Source organism: Tinamus guttatus, unplaced genomic scaffold (genome assembly GCF_059628265.1).
Source record: "Tinamus guttatus ecotype Peru unplaced genomic scaffold, ASM5962826v1 Tinamus_guttatus_pri_ptg000035l, whole genome shotgun sequence".
Taxonomy (NCBI): Eukaryota; Metazoa; Chordata; class Aves; order Tinamiformes; family Tinamidae; genus Tinamus; species Tinamus guttatus.
This window is the reverse complement of record NW_028288569.1, coordinates 7,277,734-7,301,047: the sequence shown is the minus strand read 5'-3', so window position 1 is coordinate 7,301,047 and position 23,314 is coordinate 7,277,734. Positions and strand designations below refer to the sequence as shown.

General features: G+C 35.9%; 1 protein-coding gene across 1 annotated transcript in view; it reads right to left on the bottom strand.

Moving 5' to 3' along the window:
- ABI3BP (ABI family member 3 binding protein) overlaps positions 1–23,314 on the bottom strand; it is a 151,382-nt gene that overhangs the window by 25,799 nt on the left and 102,269 nt on the right. The window contains exons 40-54 of the mRNA XM_088534315.1: positions 23,016–23,090; positions 22,087–22,161; positions 21,384–21,431; positions 20,754–20,828; positions 20,015–20,089; positions 18,256–18,330; positions 17,527–17,601; positions 16,938–17,012; positions 15,643–15,717; positions 15,124–15,198; positions 13,905–13,970; positions 13,095–13,175; positions 6,881–6,976; positions 3,783–3,893; positions 759–842 (exon numbers count right to left, since the gene is read on the bottom strand). Of these exons, the coding sequence (XP_088390441.1) occupies positions 759–842; positions 3,783–3,893; positions 6,881–6,976; positions 13,095–13,175; positions 13,905–13,970; positions 15,124–15,198; positions 15,643–15,717; positions 16,938–17,012; positions 17,527–17,601; positions 18,256–18,330; positions 20,015–20,089; positions 20,754–20,828; positions 21,384–21,431; positions 22,087–22,161; positions 23,016–23,090 (1,161 nt within the window). The remainder of the gene's footprint in view (positions 1–758; positions 843–3,782; positions 3,894–6,880; positions 6,977–13,094; positions 13,176–13,904; positions 13,971–15,123; positions 15,199–15,642; positions 15,718–16,937; positions 17,013–17,526; positions 17,602–18,255; positions 18,331–20,014; positions 20,090–20,753; positions 20,829–21,383; positions 21,432–22,086; positions 22,162–23,015; positions 23,091–23,314) is intronic.

Sequence of the window (23,314 nt, the reverse complement as noted above, 5' to 3'; positions counted from 1 at the left end):
CATTATGAAGAGATAAGAGCTCTAGTACTACTATAAATTGAGCAAAATTAACATCAGCATCATTTATGCCCATATACCAAAACCTGCATATTTTGACTCAAAAATTAATTCAAAGCACTCCTTCCCTTTCTTTGTATGCCACTTTGAGAGGATTTAGATCTTAACTTGTAGCTTACTCTTAATTTTATAGGGGACTAATTACCAACTGACCACCATGTGGTTACTCCATCTATTTTTTTCTGTCTAAATAATGGACAGATCAGTCAAGTAGCTGAGTGATTATATACAACACTAAAACCATAATGAGCACTGCCAGTGACTGTCAAGTAATAATTAAATAAATTAATAATTTATGTCCTATGCAAAATCAAATGTTCAGGAAAGGAAGCCCCTTACGTGCCTCACTGATTCAAAGTAGCCAGGGAATAGTATTGAAAGCCTGCTAAGCATATATTGGTTTCAGGGAAGATGAAATGGTCAGTCATACAGTCTCATTTACAAAGATGTTCATCAGAAGACAACCAGAGGAATTCTGTCAATTTATTGAAGATGCAAACTCTCGCTAGGGGAAATCAGAATTGCTCCATACAGAGTTCTTATACTAATTAAATACACAGTTCATTGATACAGTTTAGGGAAGAGAAGCAAGAAAAGAAAAAAGATAAAAAAAGAAAAAAGAAAAAAAGAAGCAAAAGGAACTACAGCAAAATGTAAAAAAAAGAAAATGTAATACAAAAAAAAATTTGTAATATGCTCACCATAATAATCTGGAGTTGCAGAAGCTGTTGGTGTCTTATATGGTACTCCTGTCTTCACAAATGTTGTTGGCCCAGCATGTTTAGCTATATAGTGAAAGGAGAAGGAGGAGCTTGTGGCAACAAGGCATTCACTTTTTAAAATAGTGAAACAGCTTTTTGATTTTCTATCAGAAAATCAAAATCAGCTTTCAGATTTCTGAAAGCTACTTCATGGGGCATGAATTAATGAGAAAAGCATGCATTTTCATTTCTAATACGGTGTTTTATCGGTAGATATACAGCAGTTTCCAGTTGGATTTGTCCTTATTGCCTAAATTTCTTCCTTCTGGTAAGAAAATTCTTTGCTACTTGGAGATTCTTTTTGAAGGCCTCGATCGGCCAGAATGTGACCTTTCTGTAAGGACGGGAACCATCCTGTGCAGCCTAGAGAAAGGACACTAATAACCAGAAAACATCCATTCACAAAATGCATGGCAGAAGATCTTAGGTCAACAACTGCAACTTGCATTCTTCTACTCAAATACAGCTAAGGATCCTTTGTTTCCACAGTCAATACAACATATATATTAACAAGGCCAGAGGAGGAATATAGATATTAAAAATAGAGTTCTTAAATATTATCTGCATTAACAGTTTTAGTTCTTTAATTCCAACATCGCTGGAGTCTTTGGAACTTCCACTGAACAACTTTAGATGCACTTCAAACAAACTTAAGAAAAATGCAATGAAGTCCAACAGTTTCAGTGTTAATGATATTACAGGCCTCAAAGGAAAAAAGGCCTGATCTCTTCTATAGTAAGCACGATTAGTTTTGACAAAACTGATGGTAAAAAGCAACATTTTCTCCCATAATTAAATGTCTATTCAAAAAAGATTTCAGATTACATGACATTATTTTTATTTATCAGTTATTATCAACTAGCAATGAAAACAAGTTTCCAAGAGATACCCAATCCATGGTAAAAGATATCTTGACTGTTTCAAAGCAGGTGTAGAAGACCAGAATCACACGCACAAAATCTGAAGATATTCCCAATCAACTACTACTAAATAGCATGATTACTAAATCTCACTCCCCCAAAGTTGAAAACACATAATTTAGTCATCTTCCCTGCACGGATTATACATAAGAACATGGTGACTGAATAGCCAGAACTCTGATGAACTAGGTCAAAAGCAAAAATGGAACGTAGGAGGCAAAGTGAAAATTTATTAAGATTTTCAATTTAGTCAATGGTCACAAAGATCTTAGAACTCAGGTTTTATTTTATTATTATTTTTTCTTCATTCATACTTTTGTTGTCTGCTTAAAAACCTTTCCATTATACTCATCTAGTGGAAGAGTAAGAAAGATGCAAGTAAGAAATTATTCATGGAGTTAATGAGAAAGGGAAATAGGACAAAATTTTATGAAAGAGAAATTCCAAGAAGAACACTGAGGCAATTTTTTTCCTGTGAAGTCTGTGGAAGAGTCTCTCCAGGGAACTAGTAGAAGCTCAATTACGATGTTTAAAACTGAGTTGGATAGAAACTAGGAAATACAGATTAAGGAAAATCTGCATCTGGCCCCACAAGGAAGGACCAGGTCATCTGACCAATTTATTCCATCTTGAATATCCGGAGAGGTATGGTAGCTGCAGATCACCACATAAACTGATCTCTAGCAGGTGGGAAAAAGAAAGATGAAATTTCAAAACACTGGTAGATGAATTAGAGACTTAATGGAGAATATTAGCATAGGCTCCATTACAAGCAAAAGAACATGTATTAGGTCAATTTTTGTTGTGTGCCACACCTTATGACTCATCATGCCCGTTATTTTTGCTATAGCTATTACTAGGGAAGTGCTGCCAGTCAACAGCAAGCATGGGCATAACATTTCTATCTTGGCTCTGCTGTTGAGTAAATGGGCAGCTTGCTTCAGCAGCTTTGAGGTTCCTGCTTCTGATCTGCTACCCAGAATCCTGAAGATTTATTTGGGTCTTGGTATAGTCAGCATAAAGACTAGTCACAGGAACAAGCTTCCTCACAAGGACATCTGCAGAAGTAGAGAGGGAAGAGCTTTCTGTAGATGAGCAAGGAATGAAATGATAGAAAGAGCTGAATTCTCTTGCAGCACTCAAACAGAAAGGCAGTCTTTGCTCTCAAGAGTATGCAGAAAATATGTAAAACTCCCTCCTTTAATAACACACAAATCTCCAATGAAACAAACCAAAAAAGGGTATAAGAAATAAAGCAGGGGCAAGACCTTTCTATTCCCAGTGGTCTACAGAAATTAATGTGGAGAGAGGAGTATCTCTCATGATGCTAAGCATAAAAACATGATGTTTCCTGACTATCTGGAACAATGCTAACCTAGGGATCCTAATATGCAGACAAAACAGATGTAAAGATACTGAGTTTTAGCTTCAAGATCATATGAAAATAAAGTCAGAAATGTGAAAGATTCGGGTTACTCTTTTCCTGATTTTAAGAAGCGGAAACATTCTAGTGTTTTAATGAAGCTAAACTGCTCTTTCCACATGCTCAGGTCACTCTACCTCACAGCGCAGTTTGTCTTCTGGATGTTATTAACTCAAATTATTGCAATGGTTAATGGATACGCCATACATATGGGACAGAATTCCCTTAAAAAATACCAACAGCTCCTCACGAGCTGTGGGTCTATGCTAAAGCATGATATTGGATGCTCCCATGTGACACATGCACAAAGTAAAAGGTAAATTCTATTAGTAGACATGAAATGTTCTTAAGGTAGACCATCTTAAAGGAAATCTCATCATGACTTGCGTTTTGTTATTTTGCCTCCAGGCATGATTTTGACATAACCAGGTGAGAAAACAAAAGAAAAACAGAAATTGTGAATGAAGAACGAAATACATAAGGCAAGTATGTCCCAGAAATCAGCTTCTGCAGAGATTGCATTTGGTTCAAGAACCTACACAGCAAAATTTTCCCATTTACAGCTAAACATTTCAGCATCTCCTACAGTATAACATAGGTATATTGAAGAGGGCGAGATACCTGGGCTCCCTGGTTTACCAGTCACTGTGTTTGGAGGCAGAGGCTTTCTTCGCATTTGCGTGGGCCTGACAGGGGGTACCGGAGGACGGCGAGGGCCAGGTGATGTAGTTACTGGAGGACATCACAAAATAGTGTTATTAATTCTTTAACCTCAAATGACATAATATCTGAAACCTACTGCAAACTCTATTTCAATTTCTCAAGCAATGGTTTGTATCTGAATATGAGGATACTTCTTCCTGCAATAACACCATCTCAGTGTATGTGGAAATCTTTTCAGTTTCCTACTCACAAAAATCATGGTATTTTGTACTTTCTAACAGAAAAAAAAATCATCTTTGGCTTGAAGATGAAGCAAAAGGGAAATTGAAGTTAAGGATATGTTATTCTATACCATTCAAAAGTGAAAAACAAGGAAGTCACTGTCAGTTCATGTGCTGACATGGCTAGAAACAGTTATTGATGAGAAACTTCTCAAGCAACTGGCCAGGCTCTTTTAATGCACAGCTCCAGCTAATATCTATTGAAGTTTATCTGGTAAGGTCATTTAGGTCATTTGAGAGTGAAGTCTGGAAAGAAAGGCCAAATCGGCAGAACCTTTTCCTTTATTTTCTGGGCAATTGTAAAGGATTGCATTATGCCAAGGAAATGCAAAGGAAAGGATTTTTATTCCACTATTCACCCCTGCATTTCTCCCCTTTGAAAACATATAACAGATACATATATAACATGTTTATACAACAAAAGACTATTTGTACTTAACAGGAAAAAAATCTTCAAGGGTAATTATAATTCACATAATTCTGCCAATGTCAACAAATCTGCAAGCTGCCTGATACTGACTTGCTGGCTACATGGAATACTACAGACTCTATTTTTCAGACGCTAGTTTACCCTATAAATACAGCAACTGTGGGTGAGAAGGGAGCAAATCCAAAGATTTACTTGGGAAAACCTTTTCAGAAATACAACATATAAACAGTAACATCTCCATCTTTCTCTATTCCTCTTTTCTTTTGGACTTGCACAGTCATTTATAAAACACAATGTGTTTATCCCACTGTACAAAAGAGGAAGCAATTGTTTATTGTTTATCTACTTCAAGAACATTCAGCAGTTCTGAAAATTTTGAAGTTTTATATCAATTTTTAATACCTAGATGCAGATGATTTAAAAAGAAGGCTTAAAGACCAGAAAAGGGATTTTTTTTTGTATTTTTAAGTCATTAAAACGTAGATTTTACTACTCAGTACCGTGTATGATTAATACATTCTCTTTCCCCAACGCATATTTAAGGAATGGAATTGTCAGAGGTATTTATGGGTACGCTCTGACTCATCAGTGATTTCGAGGGTACTTTCAGAATGACACAAACACAATAATACATGCAAGCCAGAATATCACATTCAATAGAGTGGGACACACTTGGATCTATTGTACTACACTCTGGAAAAAAAAAGAATACTTGCCCTTTCCTTCTACTCCTTCTGCATTAGTTTGGGAGATGATGATACCAAATATAATTAACAATGTATAGAGAGAGAATTTGTAAGTCAAAGAATTTAGGAATTTTGTGATAATCTGGCTTCCTACTAGGATAGTTGCATGGGAAACAACTTGGATTTATATACTGTCAGTATTTGTGGACAGGAAATGTATTTCACTGACTCTCCCTCGCTCTATAAGAAAGGATGGTGCACAGCCATTTGGATTAGAGTCCTAATGTGTCAGGGTTGATTCCCCTGTGCTCTAACATATCTTTTTCATATCTCATAAAAGGTGTAAATGCAAGGGAGTTTCAGAGAACGCACTTTTAAAGGTTAGAAAACTCAGTCAATTTATTCCAAAACAAAAGTTAAGTACTGCTTACCTTATGATGATGTGTGATTAATTCTGAATTTTGGTATGCATATTAAGGTCTCATGAACGGAACTTCAATTATGAAACTATATGAGAACACTATGAAATAATAGCAGCTAATTTCACAAGCATATCCAACTATCTATTATGACTAGAGTCCAAGGAATTGGCTTACTTCAAAGCTCTAACAGCTTAACTTTAAAAATCTAGTGTCATATGATGAGTAAAAGCAGATGTAGATGTTCCTTGAAATTCATGTGCATAAGATTTTTTCCAAGCTCTGCAAATCACAGGCTGGATTTACTTAAGTACACACCGCTGTCTGACATTCAGTAATAAAAAGAAACAGAGCCATCCTTGACTTCAATTTACAGTCTGGATCCAGCTACTACTAATAGTATATTGCTCTGGACTTAATCTTTGCTAAGTACAATCTTAAGATTGATCACACTTTGAAAGATGAAACATTTCATCAGAGATGAGCTGCCAACCTAGGCTGTTATCTTTGTGCGGATAAGTTAGAAAATTCAGTAGCGATTAGGAACAAATGGCAGTTTATATTTCAGTAACAGGCATATCTTTGTAAGTGTGCTTTTAAGCGTAATCATATAAGTTTCAAAGATAAATCTAACTAAAACAGCAGCTACAGCAAAAAAAAATCAAGTGTAAATTCAAAAAGATTTTTTTTCTTTTTTAATGCCAGTAAAAAGAGCAGTTAAAAACAAGCTCTGGACTTGGTTATGCTAAGGATGCAAAGAAATTCTCTTGCAAGAACTAAAAACCTTGAAAGCCTGGTGTGCCACATGAAGACCAACCACAATCTTCTACACACAAACTTTTTATGTCACTTCAATCTTAACATTTTAATTTTCCAATCAATTCTAACAAGTCGACAATGAATCTTATAAGCAGAAGATAATTTTGTAATGTATTCTTTCCTTGGTATCTAGAAACTTCAAGTGTGAAAAAAAACAGTGCTTACAATAATGTGGCTGTTCGCCCATGAAAACACAATAAATACTGGTGCTGGTAGTCACTACTATATGCCATATATGAACCATTAACCATAAAATATTCAGATTTTTATCTTTTCAGTAGCATATTGAAATCAGGAGAATGTGCTCTGATAAGGATGGTTTAATTATTTCATTCTCTTCAGTGCAGGTGTTTTCATGTATAAGAGGCAATGCTTTTATTTTTCCATAACTATTAAGAATCGTCATATTTATTAACCTTACCAGGGAATGTCTTTTCCCAAGTATCACTATGTTCCATAGGTTTTTCTATTTCCGCACCAATTAGTTTGACAATATCTTCAGGTGTATATACATCATCTGTGAAATTAAAGAGAAATAAATAAATAGTTACATAGTAGGAACAAGTAATGGAATACTTCTGTACTGTTGATAGTTAAGTTCCAGGTAACATTACGTGCAAAACTCCCATATATTACCGTATTTTTGCAGAAGTCCTAACTATAACTATTATCTTCCTTTTCCAAGAAAATGGTGTTTGTCTAAAGAGCCTGCACTTCAATAATTTTAAACATTCCATGTAAAAGGTATGTTTAGAAAGCAGGATGAAATGAACAGATAAGTGAGATCAAGATTTGTGGGAAGGTAAATACAGACATTGATTTATTTTTTCCAGTGCACAGAATAAAGTCCCTGTGATTCTTATAAAGGGCTAAGTTCTTCTTTGCTCCCAAAATAAGATTTTTGGTTAGCTTTAATATTGAATGGCTAAAGCAATTCTGAACCAAACATATTTCATAAATGGACTAGTGGAGACCAAAATAAACCACATATGCAAAGTACATGGCATTAAAAAGATCAACACAACTATTCCTGGCCCAAAACAACTGTTTCACAGATATTTATAGGGTGGCCAAACTGTTAAATTAATACACCTTCCCTATACAAATAAGTATAATTACTTTATAAAAAATCTATACATGGGGGACTGAGAAGACATTCTGTTATTCCTTCAGGTTTGTGGAAAATTAATCTTTGCTCTAACTCTATTCAGTACACTACTACAAAAAACAGCTTATCACAACAGACTGTTTCACTCTCTGCAAATTTACTGATCTTGGGGAGAACGAGAGACTGAATATTAATAACTAATCTTCATGATGTGAAAAATAACCCAGAAAGTTGATGTATTGCAAAGAAGAATATTTTTCAATTACTTTAATATTTGACCATTCTTGCTATGAACATATTAGAAATCCAGGGGCACTATACTCAAAGGAGATAGCACTGAAACCCTCCACTCTAAGAAATGATAGACTCTGAGCACTTCTCACAGGAGAAAATAACAGTATAGGAGCATTTGCTTGTTTGCTGAAGATTAACAAAATGATACTTGTAATAGGCTGGAAAGAAAGCAGAGATCGTTTGGTCCCTGCAACCAAGCTTTCCAAAGATATCTTTTCCAAATGGCTGGTTTTGATATAAATGTTGTCTTCAGATCTTGAAAGTGCCTAATGAGAACTTCAGATACAGAAAGCACCAGGACGTTAATCACATGAATGGTGTTCAAGGAAAACATGCATGACAACTTCAGCATCAGCTTTAATAAGAAAACAAATCTTGTACGCTGTAGGTCATACATGATATATATTTATTATATGATATATGATTACTTTTCACAATAAATACCTCAACAAAATACAGCAGCGCCCTGACTAAATCATCCAAATATCTATCACAGGTCTAATTTTGTTCTGCATCTTACCATGTCTAGAGAATCTTTTCTGAGTTATAGCAGAAAACAGTGAAAAAAAAGTTGTATACATTCCAGACAGGAAAACTAATCTTTTGCAGAAACTTGCAGTACCATTAGCAAGGTAGTAGTGAAAACAAAGTCTAATTTTCAAGGACAAAGTCTAAATTTCAAGGATAAAGTCGATTAAGCCACACTTGCCTCTTGAAAAAAATCTCCTCTCTGAATGATTCCGTGCAATTTAAAGCCACATAAAAGTTTCCCTGTGTTTACACACATGGTATCTGCAACTATTAAAGAGCTTGCTCTGTTTATCAGAGCACTTGCTTAGTGCTTACTAATGTAACTGGTTTATTATAAGCATTTCATCTTACCATGCTCATCTAAACTTTTAATAGAACTAAGAATAGATGTATTACTTGCATGTGTGTTTATGTGTTCTTTACTTTCATCTTTTTTCCTGGAAATATTAGTGGGACTTGGAACACCTTAAAAATAACCACTGCAGCCTTAAAAGCAAGAATACCATTCATGGATAGATCATTTTCAGGGAGTAATTGGAAAAGGCACCCATGATAAGACAAATTGAAATACCTCAATATTTGAGTTCCTCAAGAACTTTGCTACACATCCACAGTTTTAAAATTAAAAGGCATGCAGAATATAAAGTCTGTTATGTAGAAAACCAACTATCTGACTCACATGGGAAATGGAAATGTTGCTGAAGAATAGATCACCTGGAAGTTTAGCAGATTGGGAACATTTTTATGTGGTTTAGATTAAATCCAGTATTCACTGAGGATGATAACATAAGTTATGGATATCAAGACACAAAAAATGTATACTGAGAAAAGCCATTCTATTAAAATTAAAGTCTTGAAAATATGGCTTAAAACATAACAGAAAGCTAAAAGAAAAATCTAGTCAGAAGGATGCAGCCCGACCTTTTCTCACAGTCAAGTTTACCACCTGGCACTTCAGCTAACAGCACACTAGCCAGGAGACCAAAAAGCTTGCCAGGAAACCAGCCACAAACCCGTGTGCTGCTGCTGGAAAAAACAAATTCCAGAGCTTAGCATCTGGGTCCTGCAGCTGCCAAGCACGCTCTGCATGGGGTGAAATACCTTTGCACTGATGCTAATGAGCACAATGAGGAAGACAAACTGGAGCACATTCAACATCACTACCCGCACAGCAAGGAAATTTAAAACAAAAACAAAACAAAAAAACCCTCAAACTGGTCTCAATATGACAGAGTAGCCATGGTTTGTCCATAGTAGTACTCTTCTTCAAAGAGAGAAAAAATGATGTAACGTCTAAAGGGAAGCCTGAAAACAGAGTTTCTTACAGTCCTATTACGGATTCTGATCAGCTTAGAGATCTGGTACAGCTAAGCACAGAGAATAATGTACTAATTTCAAAATGGAATAAATAAATTACCTGCCTTCCCTCCCCTTCAGGTTGCCTGGTATCTTAAAATTTTATGATTTGTCTAAGAAACCACCTACGGAAAACCAAGCTCTTTTGCCTTTCCTCAGCTGGTAACGTTTAGGGCTCTAGGCTGGTGGAATTCTCCTCTTTTCTAAATCCCTTCTGTAGACTTGGGAATTCCATTTACCTTATGTAACTGCACATTGCTTGGAAGGGATAGGTAAGATTTTGCTACACTTGAATACTCAGTTATGAAAATTGGTTTATGAGAGCACAGTCAGCCTTGTGGATACAGACGTTACATTTGCTGCAATATTGCGATGTTCTTGCATCACATGAAGACCTGGGGTTGCGCTTACTGATCGTCAAGGAAAGAATATAGTGTGGACCTAACAGAGACTGCTAAAAGTCACAGTTTTCTCTCATCATGTCATGTATATATTGTAATTTCTGAGAAGAAAGTTGCAGGCTCACAGAAATGTATCAGTAAGTAAATCTGCAAGTTCCTTTACCAGCAGCGTTAAGAGAGTCCAAAGAAAGAGTAAACAATGAAATGTCAGCTCTTCGTTAGGATTCTGGACTCCAGGTTTAACTTAAAGGGCTCACTTGGCAGGATGCAAAATCTAGATAACAGATGTCTGTCTTTGGGACATTTCTTTAAAATAGAGAAAGAAAAAAAGGCTTACATAACAGAGCAAGGAAAATACTGCCAGAAGAGTCATTTTCCAGAAGCAGCCTAGAAGGAGGAACCTGCTCCGCTATGCCTACGCACGGCATGCACAGCATGGTAATAGCCTTGTGACACATTGGGGACATCAGCTGCTACAGTGAAGCTCCAGTCCTAGCTGACAGCTGGCACCGGTGCAAACACATGGAAATAGTGACTCTGTGGCACTTCAACTCACACACTGAAAATGAGGTTGCTTAAGCACTACTTCAGCAGTCACCTACAATAGCATTAAGCACAATAAACCACACTTAAAGCAATTTAAATGTCTATTATTACGTTTAGATCACTGATTTACTTAGTGTATATATATATTTTAATCTAAAACTGCCAAGATACTGCTGTATGTGAGGACAAAAACATGTAATATTGACTCTAAAATAACTGTATGCACGCAGGTTCACAGTGTGATTTCAAAAGTTATATAGTGCCGGAGACCAGTATACATTATCCATTTTGATAACCACATAATAAAAAGCTCACTTATAAGCAGACAAGTGAATAGCAGAATTTCCTCATTAACTATTACAGATGTTGATCATTTAACACTGCAACTCTTTCTGACATCCTGGAAAAGGATAGATTTCCCAGAAATCCCAGACTAGGAAGCTCAAAGAGTGCCGCATCCAGTGAGGATACCCACCCTCTATGTACTGGAGAAAAGTACAGAAAATGTATCATTTTTTAAACAGACTATTTTAGTCAAATCTAAATACACGAGAATCTTCTCTTCACAAGTCTTGCTATTAAAATTGAAATATGTTGGGCTTCTCAAAGTTATCTTCAGGAATGAGTAATCCAACACTGATGGATATTAAATTACTAAAGCTACTGTGGAAATTCTGGTCTATGGAAACATTGCACCGCTAAAAAAAAACAAAGGTATGTGTAGAGTAAATGAACACTTGAACACTTAAATAGTACTAGCATGATAGCACAGTTGGTAGTAGTGCGTGAAGAGCCAAAAGCTTAATTTGCATATGGTCATTAATTTAAACTTGCCCTACTGATGAAGAATTACAAATGCTGCACTTGGTAAATTCATAGTTGCATAAAAATCAGTATTTATATTGACATAATAAATGAATGTTGTATAAAATCAGTATGTGTACACCTCCCTCATTATGAATTAGCACTGACATTATTATTTGATCAGTAAAAGTGAAAAGGGATAAGTAACCTTTTTCATTCAAGCAAACCAGTATGTTGAATAAATCTTTGCAATTAGGGATGTATGGCAACTGCTCAAGCGTGTAAAAATGTGTAAATTAAAGTTACAGTTCTCACCCTGACATTCATTAACTCAAAACCTTCTCAGTGCAGAAAGTATCCAAATATCAGTTTCCATGAGAGTATGTCCCATATGAACACAGCACCTGCACAACTAGCAAGACAGCTGGGCTTTAAAGGCTTTCTCACCAAGTCTTCTGACTTGGATTAAAACAATAATTGGTAACTATGTTCAAATTTCTCAGTACGCTGCTCTGTGCTTACCATCTGAAAAACATCAGTGAGTAGCAGTGGTGATAATGTGCAAGTTTACAGCGACTGGGTGCTGGTATCAGCACTTTAAAACAGCAAACACTGAAGTGGCTTTTCAAATAGATGCTGAGTTGGGAGTGTTTGAAACTGCAATCATTTACTCATATGCCCAAAATAAAGTGCTAGTAATAGGGGTGGGAAAATCTAGGCTGTTTATTCACCTAACAATGCATTGACATATACAGTTCGTTTCTGTCAATATTAATTCATGTTTAATGGAGGTATTAGATAAAATTAAACTAAGAGTATCAACTCAAATGTGATGAAGTTAGTGGGGTCTAGTTGGCATTACAGTGTAGATTCTGTTCACGTTCGTTTTCAGAAGCAATCACAATCAAAAAAACATCCTGGTGTTAATCAAAACTAATATCACAAAGCCTGACTCTGTCATGTATCCCAATGAATTCATTTTACTATTCTACACAACATACAATTGTATAGATCTATACATTTTAGATCTATATGATTCTAACAACAGGGCTAACTCTCTAAATCGGATTGATATTTTCTGCATTCATATACAACTTGCAACAACACTAGCATCAATCCTCTTAGACCCTCAGCAGTCAGAAAAATTAAAAAATTAAAGAATTAAATACACAGAGTATCATGGCTGGAAGAGTATCACATCACACATAGGGGCAGTTTGGTAAAAAAGCATTCCAATTCTTGTGACAAAAAAAAATAGGACAGTATGATGTTTGTTTTTCAGAACACTGTGAAATTAACAGAGCTGGGCTTCCTGTTAGCATTCAATCAGCTTAATCTGAAGCATAAATATATATAAATACATAAAATATATATAATTATATATAGATATAAATACACGGTTTATAAAATGTAGTTTAACTGGGGTGGGCATGCACTGAAGAACTATATAGCATGACTAACAACAGTAATTACATACAGTACCCTAAACAATAAACTTCTATGGTGAAATACAATGAAATATTTTGGAGAGCTTAAGGTGATTTGAGGAAGTATCATTCCTGCTTTTCAATGATAAGTTTTTAAAAAAATCTCACCTCTGTCCGTTGCTGGGGCAATCCATTTTGGCAGTCCAGGAGTTCTTGTTCTAACTGGTGCTAGCGTGGTTCTAGTAAGAGCTGCAAGAAAATAAATAAATAAATAAATAATCTATATATGCAGTACCAACAACTCTATATTAGAAAAGAAAGAGGTATTCTGTTGACGTATTTATTTTTTCCCTAGTTTGGATAGGTTTTATCTATAGACTGATCAATGGGGGTAGACCTGCTGGAAAGCAGCTCAGAGGGACCTGGGCATCCTGGTGAACAGCAAGCTGACCATGTGCCCTCGTGACCAAGAAGGCCAATGGGATCCTGACCTGCATCAGGAGGAGCGTTGCCAGCAGGTCCAGGGAGGGGAGCCTGCCCCTCTGCTCAGCTCTGGTGAGGCCGCACCTGGAATATTGTGTTGTGGGATGTGGTTTTACGGGAGAGAGTTCAGAATAGGGCTACGTAGGTGATGAGGGAACCAGAGCATCTCTCGTATGAGGAGAGGCTGAGAGAGCTGGGCTTGTTCAGTCTGAAGAAGAGAAGGCTGAGAGGGGATCTTATTGAATATACAAACATCTTAAGGGAGGGTGTCAACAGGCTAGGGCCAGACTATTATTTTTATTTAAGTGAAGCGACCAGTGATAGGACAAGAGGCAATGGACAAACTGAAAAAGAGAAAGTTCCACCTGAACAATTGAAAAAAATAAAATAAAACAGAAAAATACCTTCTTTCCCAGAAAAAACTAAAAGTTTACTAAAATAAATAGAAAATTAAATTCACTTCTCCCCAACCCAGTCTGAATAATCAATTATTACCAGGCCTGGTCTGTGATTTATCAGATGGCTTTGGTCTTGCAGAAGTGAGACGTGTTTTATGTGGTGCTGAAAGAAATAAACTTTAGTTTAAATACTATGCATAAAAGGAACATAAACGATGTAGTGTAATTTGCCACAACAAAGGTCCATGCACGAAGGCGAAACAGCAAAATGGACACATGAGAATTCTATGAGTTCTAATCCAAAATGCATGTTGAAAATGCTAGTTTCTTTAGTGGTCAGATGACTCCAATCATCATGCAGTCTGACCAGTTACATTCATGTTTAGGTTTAAGAAGAAGTAAAAAATATTTACAGCCAGTTACCCAACTGTATATGGATACAGAGTTAGCTCTGCAAGGTATCCATGGCCTTAAGACATTTAATTAGGGTCTGCAAAAACAAACAAACAAACAAAAAACCTCAAAATAAAACACCAAACGGAACCCCCAAAAAACAGTCAGAAAAAAACATAAAACATTAAAATATTGCTGGACAAACAATTGGAAGCATTCAATGCAGTCACACTACAAGCTACTAAAATGTAGTGTCAGCATCAAGATTAAAATTAGAAGCCTTCAGCTTTTACCTAGTGTTGCCTTTGACTTGCCAAATAATTTTGATATTTTATGTGTTGTAGTACCTGTGTGAATCACATTGAAATTTGAAAATATGAAGAAGTAAATATGCCATCTCAAGCCAAATTATGGGCTTCTAACTCAGCACTTCTTTCTGTAAATACAAGTAGTTGTTTCATATTTGAAACCAATAACAATTCTAGCCATATCATATAATCTATCGGAAGGAACAATTTACCTGCTTGAAATGCCAGGGAAAACATTTAGGTGGGGAAAATATGCTACATATCTTTGACATTTATATTTGGTATATACTTTACAGATTTAGATGAAGCATTTGAAGGAAAAAGGTGGATGGCAGTTACATTTATGCCTGTAACAATAAGTATCCGAGAACCCAAACACACAGCACTACTCTTTTTTTAAAGCTTTGTATCATTTGTGAGTCAATACTGAGTAGTTTTTGGTTTTCAGGGCAATGGAGCATATAGAAACAATCCAAGAGGGGAAAATGAATTTTCATGTTATATATTTTAAATTGTTTTATAGTCCTCATGAATAGACCATTAAACCATAAATTGTACTGATTCTACTTCAGAGCTACATACTCCCAATGCAATTAAGAAAATAGTACCAATTACCTGTTTTCGACTGGGGGATCTCAGTTACAAGAGAACTTTTGGGCCTCGGTGAAAGCTGGTATGTTTCATTGGGCACTGAAAATGAAGATATTACTGCTTATCATAGACACATGATTATTTTTTAAATATCAGACACCTTAGGTAGACAGGAAATTCAAATTGCCTATGTGCAGACCATGTACAAAAAGGGTCAGTGCTAGAAACCTGGCAGAAATTCACGATACAGAGAAGAGACTAGACTTCCCAAGCCTGAGCAGATAAACGTCATTAGCCAGACAACATAAGAAAAGATGATCAGCTACTGCTTTTTTAAGACGACTGCTCAGCCCTGTGCATGAAATACTTATTTCTAGAAAGAGTTGCAAACAAAAGGGCTGGAAGATTAGAAACAGCAACATTGTGTACATGCGCTGCATTAGGACTAACTGTTCTGTTGATTAAAAGGCAACTACAGTCATATTGCAAAAGCAGAGGAAGAAAAGCTTTATGAAAAATAAGCTGACATAATCTTTTCATTACCCAAAGTCATTTTGGACCCATCAACAACATGAACCGTTATAAGGTTAATTGATCCCAGGTGTGTCGTCCTTGGAGCTATGAGAAATAAAACACTGTTGTGTGAGAAGTGAAATTAAAGAAGTTGGATTTCATTAAGGAGCTGTGCCCTTCATTCTCTGAAATCCTATCTGCTAAGACAACTTGTACAAATATGAGACAGACACGTGTCCTGAATAGTCTGGGGCACTTTCTGGGCTGCCAGGTGCAAAGCACAAGTGCTCTGCTGCTCCCCCAGGCAATCCAGAGTAAAAGCCTCCTGCCTCTCCCAGTATGGGCACCCTCACTTGCATTGCTCTCAAAATTTTCTAAAAGTTGTAGGATTTTTTATCATCTTTAAAGCATCCTTCCCTCGCTGCAATGACATGATTGGTAATAGCACTATTTCAGCTCCTTCTTTCACAAGACTTAAAATCTAGTTTCGTTACTTAGGGTAGATCTTTCTAAATAATCCTTTAGAAAACAGATCTTACTACCGGACTATTCAGTCCAATTTTAATGGTAAAATATATGCACAATTCTTTAAAGAATAGGGTCACTGCTTAATAAATATGAGTCTAAGGAAAGAAAATGGCGTGGGGAGATGAGGAAATTATTCATCAATATATGCTACTTGTCTAAAAATAAAATAGGAAAAATTCAAAGCTGCTTTTTATGATCATGTTGTCATTCCTTCCCTAATAATTGTTTTGGTCTACCTAGTAGATTTTATGAAAATAGTTACATACCACCACAACTCAGGGTGAGGATGAAGTTTCATACATTCTTCATTGTAACTATGCATATAGCTAGAATCTGCTGTAGCTACTGCAAGGATCACTGATGGGAAGGAGATACCTGTATACTTAGGCTGAATTTTCCTTAAGTCGGATTCCAAACCCCGAGTATTTGAGAAGTTGAAGAAAATTCTATCCATTAATTTCAGACAGTAAGTTCCCCAAGGAGAAAAGAATATAGTGAAGCTAGTTACAGCAATAAATTTTATTAAAATTAAACAAATTCTTCATGTTTTTAATGCTTACTACCCACCAATTAAACAAGCGACTCTTATAAAAACCCACCTATCTAAACTTCTCTACTCCATAGAAAGAATTGATACAATTCTTTGGCATCTTCTCAATTTTATTAATGTCTATTGATCAGTGATACTAATTTCCCTCTAGATAAATCTGTAGCAAACAACCAGAGAACTGAATGGCAGAAGAAAATACTGCTAAGGCAGTGCCACAACACTTTTAAGTTGCAAACTTCAAAATTACCGGGTTTAGTCTGTGGTACTTCTGGCCCGACAGATGTTTTGGGTTTAGAAGGAATGAGCAGTGTTTCTTTTGGAGCTGAAAGAAAGGAGAAAGATTATCATTGTATCCTTCAGGAATCACAATCCAATGCCATGTCTAGCCCAGAGAGTGCATGCCTGGAATGCCTGTAAAAAAAGACAATAACAATTCCATGGGTTTCTGGAACCTGAAACAAAATAATTGTCCAAAGCACGGGAAGTTCTAATATTGTGTCAAAGGATAAGCTGAGTTAGTAGCTACAATTCTTGTTCTTCTGAAGAATTATAATGAAAAATTAGACCACTCAGTATGGTTGAAGAACTGAGAAATACAAGCTTCTGAATAGAGATGAGCTGCAATGCAATTTTGCATTACTTCTACAACAGAGCTGAGAGTCTTCTGTATTAGGAGACATGCATGTGTGTAAGCAGAATGAAGGACAGTGGAATGATGTTGCACAAAGTAACATCCCAGAGCATGTTTTCTAGAAATTTCATTTTCAATTGAAAACTGAAGTTTTCATTGAAAAATGAAAAATATTGGCATCTGAACTTCAAGGAAACTTATTTACCCATTGTTGCCCTTGTCTGCTCAGTGGTAGTAGCAGATTTTGTAATAAGTGGTTGTGGGGTTGTTTGATGTATCGCTGTTGGGGAGAAAACGTGAAGAGTCTTAGAATGTCAAACTGTAATGGAAACAGGGAAGCATTTGCACTATTTCTAAAACTTTGAGGACATCTCAACCAATATTAAAACAAATTGTTGGCAGAGGTTTACAGCTAATGTCTTTCTATTAACTTCTTTATATTCCTTTGATACAATGACAAAAATGGGAATAGACATATTTCAAATAGGAATTTAACATTTGAAAGCTATTTTGGTTTTATTATAGGTGACTATTTTAGTTGCTAGGACTACAAGCACATTTCAGCAAGCTCTGCTGCATTTTTGTGGCAAGACAATGCACACAGAGAAGCCTCTCGGATTTGGTAATCAGAGAGGACTCTGTGTATCTAACCCCCAAACTCATCATGCCTCAAATTACTACATTTAACTCATTTAACTCATCATTAATCTATATCATGGAAAGGAGGAAAAATGTTACTAATGCCCTAATGAAAATCTTCCTATTATATTCAGCAGAGTTTTAAAATATTTTGGATTCACTAACTTCAGTGAGATACATCTGATTTGGCACAAAATCAGCTATGAATAATGCTCCTGAAAAGCATGAAAATTGAGACTAGGTGAAAAGAGTGATTAAACAGAAACACACAAAATTACAGGAATGACTCCATTACCAGGTTTGATGTGTGGCAGTCTTGGCTTGGGAGGTGCTTTTGGTTTGATAGGAATTAACTGTTTTTCGGTTGGAGCTGAAAAGAAAGAAAACAAACCAGCACCCAGAACAATAAATGCCAAGCTATTTGGAAGGAAAACCAACAATCAAGCAACCTGTCAAACTGTATTCACAGTACACAAAGAACATAAGTTTGATCTTATCTACAGTAAGACAAATTATGTAAGGGTAAAGCTAAAAATCGGTTGGAATTTCTGCAAAGAAAGAAAAAGAAATTAAATGGTCACTGACATGGACAGGATTTTCAAAAATTAGATACAAATGTGTAGCTTTGCATGAAGTACTGAAGAATATTGCTACAAACAGAATAAAGTAATGACATTAATGGCCTGCATCTTGCACATATGTGAATATCTGAGGATAGTATTTTTTACAGTGGACCTTTCAGATCAGGCTTGTTCTACAAATTAACTTTTTAATTCTTTTGTGCAAACTAACCAATACTGAAATTTCCACTCCTCAGTTAGAATTCTTGCCAGGCAGTATCATTTACTGGAAAGGGTATCTTAGCATTTACAGGGAACACTTGTGAGTCTGTGATCCTCAACAGTGTAAAAAGATCCTCAAAAAAAGAAAGAAATAACAATCAAATTCTTACAATCTATCCTAGTCTGTACATTCTTCATAACTTTTGTTCTGAAGAATCATTTTTTGCGTTTGAATAATACAGCTAGTAGATCCGAATGTGACAGACAGGGCATAGAAAGTGTACAAAGTTACATAAATATATCTCAAGATCAAGATCTAAGTGTCAAGGAAATACATATTAAACAGTTAATATGATGAAAAGTATTTTTATTTTCCTATTTCTGAAAGAGAAGAAGCATAGTTATTTGTTATAGTTACAGGTTATTGCATGGATATTAATACGTCAGTAATATTCCATTAATGATACCATTTTATTCTTAGAAAACCATGGCCAGAGTTTTCCTCTGAAATTCTGGTAGGGAACCAATTACTAACAAATATTGATGGAGTAATTTATTGGCTCCTACTGGACAAAATTACTTTGATTCATTAAGCAACCCATGTCTGGGTCAGACTTGAAAATTACATTAAGAAGTAAGAATTATGAAAGTGATGTTTCAGCTACTTATGCAACTTTTCCCAAGAGGAATGACTAGAAACTAACAGAAATGATTTTTTTAAGACTTGTTGATTTAAAGGGCCACATAGATAGTCTCTTTTGGTATACATTATGTTGTACTTGAGATTTTTTCATTTTCTTGCAATTTTCTCCTGTAAAAATATGCAATAGGATCAGAAACCAGTGAGAAATACATTTCAGCACAAGCTCCCCACTGATCATTTTCTGAAGAACAAATCAGCAAAAGATATTTGTGTAACAGTATCTATATTTCAAATGCATAATTCACAGGAATCATTATCTGCTCTTTAAATATAAATGTCTTTTTACTGAAAAATATATAACAGCTCCAGGAATTGGGTCATCTCCTAGGAGATGGAGAGGGATAGGATAGCCTCCAAGAAGGATAGCTGGAAAATGAGTAAAAACATCCAAAAGTGAATCCACACATGCATTATTATCTTTACCTAGTCCAAAGGACAATCAGGTATCTAGAAGCAGAGCAACATTTCCTTATTAGTTTTCAATATCATTTAACAAATTCCCCCTAGGAATTTCTTGTCCAATAAGAATGGAAAAAATAAGTAATTATTAATGAAATACACATGATTACCCAGTGTTGCCTTTGTTCTTTCAGTAATATGAGGAATCATAGTGGTAAGTGGCTCATGGAAGGGTGGAATGATTTCTGTTGGAAAAAAAGGGATAAATCCTCAGGAAAATGAAGAGACACTTCCTCCTTCTCCCGTCCTCCCTCCACAACACTTCAACACCATACTATATCCATCGGGAGTATTTTAAAATGGGAATTTGCACTTGCATATTTATGTTCAAGAGAGTTTCAATTTTTGTTTTTAATATCTAGATACTTAGAAAAAGAAAAAACTTCAGTGAAATCACTGTTGACTTGCACAGATTCGTCAGATGTATTCAAATCAGAACAACCCCATGACACAAAGAAGAGATTTCTCAATCTCATTTGACTGAAAATGTGTGACAAAGCACTACAACAGCTCTAGGAGCCTTCTCTCATAAGAGCTTCAAAGACATGCTGTAAACAACAAAAGCATGTTTTTCAAACACATGCTGTGAGCAACTTTCTGGATTTGATTTAAACATACAGGTCAATACCACCTGTTTTTTTTTTTTTTTTTCCTTCTGTAATACCAGCATAATGCCAAAATCTCTTAAACTGTTCTAGTTTCTATCAGAGATAATACTTAAATCAGCACTGCGAGGTTTTCTGTGTTAGAATGCTAAAGAGGTACCAACAGCTTTACTGTTGAGAACCTTTTCTAGAAAGCTATTGCTAAGTTAGCAACCTTAGCTTGACAAAAGACAAAGTAATTTACCAGGCTTGGTATATGAAGCATCTGGGATGGGTGCTGCTTTAGGTTTAAAGGGAGTATGTGGCAGGTCTTTAGGAGCTGAAAGAAAAGACCAGTTTTAAGGGGTTCATACTTTTGAGAACTCAGGTTTATTGCAGACACTGGATACTTTGTGCGTGCAAGGAAGAAACTAGTTTTTTTATGTGAGTGATTGCAAAATTTAAAGTCAGAATACAGAAATTTAAAAGGAATAAATGTCCATGAATGAAAAAAAATATAAGGAGAAGCAATCAGATAAGCAAAGTCTTGTTGAATACAACAAAAATGGAAAAAACATAGACAGTCATAGCTGTGGTGTTTCCATCTGTATTTCAGAGCTGGTAGCTGCAATCTACACATGAATGCTCCTGTAACAATCAAAGAAATTGCAGTGTTCATGAGAATGAAAGAGCTATTATCTGCAAAGACAGCAAAACAGCTAAGAATTTTTTGGTACCTGGAAAAGAGTAGAACTGAGCTGAGTAAGTTTAAAAAAACAAACCAACAAAAGAAAAAAAAACACAAAAAGATGACATGAAAAACAGAAGAAACTATAATCTGGTTCAAGGAGTAGAAAGAAAGATAATAATGATCAGCTTAAGGTCATGCTTTTACCTATTGTTGCCTTTGGTTTTTCAACTGTAAATGTTACAGGTGCCAAAACTGCATAAAAACAAGAACATGCACAGAATTAGTGATAAGTATTATCAAAAGAGTAGAAAAACTCCCTTTTACCTGACCAATTTTTTCCAAATGTGAGTGCATACTCTAAGTTCCCTTTTAAGTATTTATTTGTGGAATCAATTAATACACGCTCATTCTAAAGGAGAGTCCGACTGATGTCTTCCAAACCACGAGGAATGACAGATATTGACAGTTCAACTAACAAGTGAATTATGAAGTCTATTTTAAGGGTCAAATTCCATTATCAGAGCACACTTGATTAGATATATGAGTGGTATGGGTTTCAGAGGTTTACAGTCACATATGAAGGCCCTCGAGGATGATTTTGATGATAGGCACAAAACAGATGCAGTTTCTTCCAAGAACATTGTTGTAATATTCGTATATAGTTTACACAGATATGCAGATTATTCATCAGTGGCAACTGTCATGTTGTACATGTGAAAAGCACACACATACATCTTTGAAACTCAGCATTAAAAATATAAATGTGTTAAATCTTTAAACATATATTTAATCTTTGTTAAAAAATCTGTTTGTTTGTGGTATTAAATGTTACTGTTGTTTAACTGAGGAAAGGCAAACCAAAGGCAAATATGACTATTCAAGGGCAACAAAATAGCAATATATTTACCAGGTTTTGTCTGTGATATATCTGGACTTGGGGATGCTTTAGGCTTGGGGGACACTCGTCGACTCTCTTTTGGACCTGGAAAGATAAGCAAAGCTTTGAGGACAGTATTTAGGATGATGATTAAATACAGACCATCTGATCTTCCTGACTCATTTTCTGCAAAGAAAAAAATTTCTTTTTAGATTTTTTTTTTCAATTTGAAAGTAATCAAAAAGAAATTTCATGCACAGGCTAAAAATAAAAAAGCTGCAGCATTGTAGTGCTGGATTAACTCTCTGTCCCTCTATCAAACAGCTTGCAAATTGCTGTAGTTCACAGAATCAGTTGAGGTTGGAAGGGACCTCTGGAGATCATCTAGTCCAACCCCGCCTGCGCAAGCAGGATCACCTAGAGCACATGGCACAGGATCACGTCCAGGTGGGTTATGAATATCTCACGGGAAGGAGACTCCACAACCTCTCTGGGTAACGTGTTCCATTGCACTGTCACCCTCACAGATTTTTTTCCTCAAATTCAGACAGAACTTCCTGTACTTCAGTTTGTGGCCATTCCCTCTTGCCCTATCCCTGCCCACCACTGAAAAAAGTCTGGTCCCTCCTCTTCACACCACTTAAGCTGCTACACACTGCTAATATCTCTTCTCAACCTTCTCTTCTTCAGGCTAAACAGGCCCAGCTCTCTCAGTCTCTCCTCATAGCGGGAGATGCTCCAGTCCCGTGATCATCTTTGTAGCTCAAGTTATTGACAGGTATAGCTGCCTAGCCATATTATCTTCTTTCATGGCAGCTAGAGAGCAGAATTTCACTATAATACTAAAATAGTGGCTATTCACCACATATCTGTATACATTTAAAAAAACTCAACAATTTTGACTATTTTCAGTATGATAAACTTTCATGCGCTAAAGGACAAAGTAACAACAAACTTACTTGCTCTGGTTGGAGGAACACGTGGAGTAGGTGATGTTTTAGGTTTGAAAGGGCCACGACGTGTGTCTCTAGGAGCTGAGAGAAATAACCTGGGTTACATAGTACTAAAATTTTCCTAGCCACTACCACCAGTAACCCAACTGACCAATATGAACCCAGAACAAAGACTTGAACCAAAGATATTTATCTGAAGTGTTATACAGAAGTGCTAAATAGGAAAAATTTATCAGGAACAAATTCAGTCTGCAGAGAAAAGAAACAATCTCTCTTGAGAAACTATCAAACTAGTATGTGAGAGA